General features: G+C 38.8%; 1 protein-coding gene across 2 annotated transcripts in view; it reads left to right on the top strand.

Annotated features, from left to right (window-relative positions):
* LOC118409907 (sushi, von Willebrand factor type A, EGF and pentraxin domain-containing protein 1-like) overlaps positions 1-553 on the top strand; it is a 19,389-nt gene extending 18,836 nt beyond the window's left edge. For both annotated transcript variants that reach the window (XM_035811287.1, XM_035811296.1), the window contains one exon: positions 84-553. In XM_035811287.1, coding sequence (XP_035667180.1) covers positions 84-156 — 73 coding nt within the window. In that variant the 3' untranslated portion in view covers positions 157-553. The remainder of the gene's footprint in view (positions 1-83) is intronic.
* The last annotated feature ends 1,190 nt before the right edge of the window (positions 554-1,743 follow it).

Here is a 1,743-nt window from a genome sequence, read left to right on the forward strand (position 1 = left end):
GCTGAATATATATTGCCCATTCATCTGTTCCTAAATTTTCTTTCCTGGATTTTGTGTATAATTTGATTTTGTTTATTCTTCATTCCAGAAAGTGCCCTCGACAGACAGTTGGAAGCTATGACACCCAGGTTGACCTTTGACACTCAGGAAGCATGATGCGCATCTCTGCATCTCAGGTGTACAAAATAGTTACTTGGTAAAACTCAATATTTGAACTCTGACCCTTGAACCTCACCCTGTTCCTTTCTTAGGGCAAAGGTTATAGAGACAGAAACTAGCTTTATGATATATATTATGATGTGTTACCATAGATGTTAATGGTGAGAGCAGCCTTTGAATTGCTTAACGAAAACTAACTTGTGCCTGATAGATCTATGTCTGTTCATCTATAAAGTATAATGTATCAAATGTTACATGTACTGGAGCACTAATGAGCTTGTTACATGTAGGAAGGAAGTAGAGATCTTGCAGATAGCTCCTAGTGATTGTGTTTGAATTAGCTGCTCTTGCTGTGTTGATTACAAAAATTTGTTAAGAAAAGAAGAAGAAAAAATTGTAACATCACATATTCTTTTGTTTGTGTTGTGTTGTAAACATGTACATGTAAAACGATCCAACACAGCGGGGGCTCACCCAGAGGGCTTACCGGGGTATCTGCATTTAAGCCGGGTTGACTGGACACGTCAGCCCCCAAGCCTTACCAAATATATTTTCAAACTTAATTGCCAGGTCAGGGTTGACTGATTGGAACGGTGAAACAATGGTGCTCAACAACTTAAAAAATAAATAGTTTGCCTAAATCAAGGCTTGTCCCTGTCCCTCGTAATTGTAGGTTTTGGCCATGTTTTAAGACTATTTAACGAACGGTTGTCAGAAGGTGAAAAAAGGTTTCTCTGTAACAGAAGACAGATTTGAGTGCGCTCGCTTGATGTCCAAAAGCTGACATAACTGGTTGCAGCCATATTAACTGTAAAATTGGCAGTTGGCACCAAGGTCACACTACAGCATTTAGGGTAGCATTACACTTTCTGCAAGGAACCATTACTTGATGAGATACAGTCCGGTTTTCAAACAGTTTAAAACTCAATTGAGTTTCATGCCTTTAATTAAGCTACACAAGTATTTACCAGGTTATGTCTATGCAACTATTGGAGCACTTTTTATAACTGGAAAACACTATAGTATGATGGCACACACATTTTACAAGCCATTACTTTTGTTATATAACTTAAGTTGACTTAAGAGAAAAGAAAGGTCGTTAAAACGTCGTTAAAATGGTTACAATTTTATAAACATGAAACTTTTGAGCCTTCTTTGCAAAATACTGATTGTCAACTGAGCAAGTCTTCTATTGTACAGGAGAGCATGACACCAAAGGAAAGCCTAGCCTGATTAAGTCTCGCTTATAGCAGCCCGCCAAACATCCGCCGGCCCCCATGGGGAGTGGCCAGTTACAGCCCTGGACAGCGGAGTTTGTGTTACACAGACTAAGGAAAGCCGAGCTGGGGGGCTAGATTAATCTGACATAAGGTTAGGATATCTCAACAACATGAAAAGTTTGTTTCCTTCTCAACAGAGAAACCTAATCTTGATTATCATGTCACTTGCAACGAAGAAAAAAATCCTTGTTCTCTTTCATCCAGGATTACATGGCATGAAGGTTGACAAATTTTCTTAGCACACCTGGTCCATTTTGTTCACACCTGATTGTCATTGTAAGATCAAGAAGACTTTAAATCCATT

Source organism: Branchiostoma floridae, chromosome 1 (assembly GCF_000003815.2).
Source record: "Branchiostoma floridae strain S238N-H82 chromosome 1, Bfl_VNyyK, whole genome shotgun sequence".
Lineage (NCBI taxonomy): Eukaryota > Metazoa > Chordata > Leptocardii > Amphioxiformes > Branchiostomatidae > Branchiostoma > Branchiostoma floridae.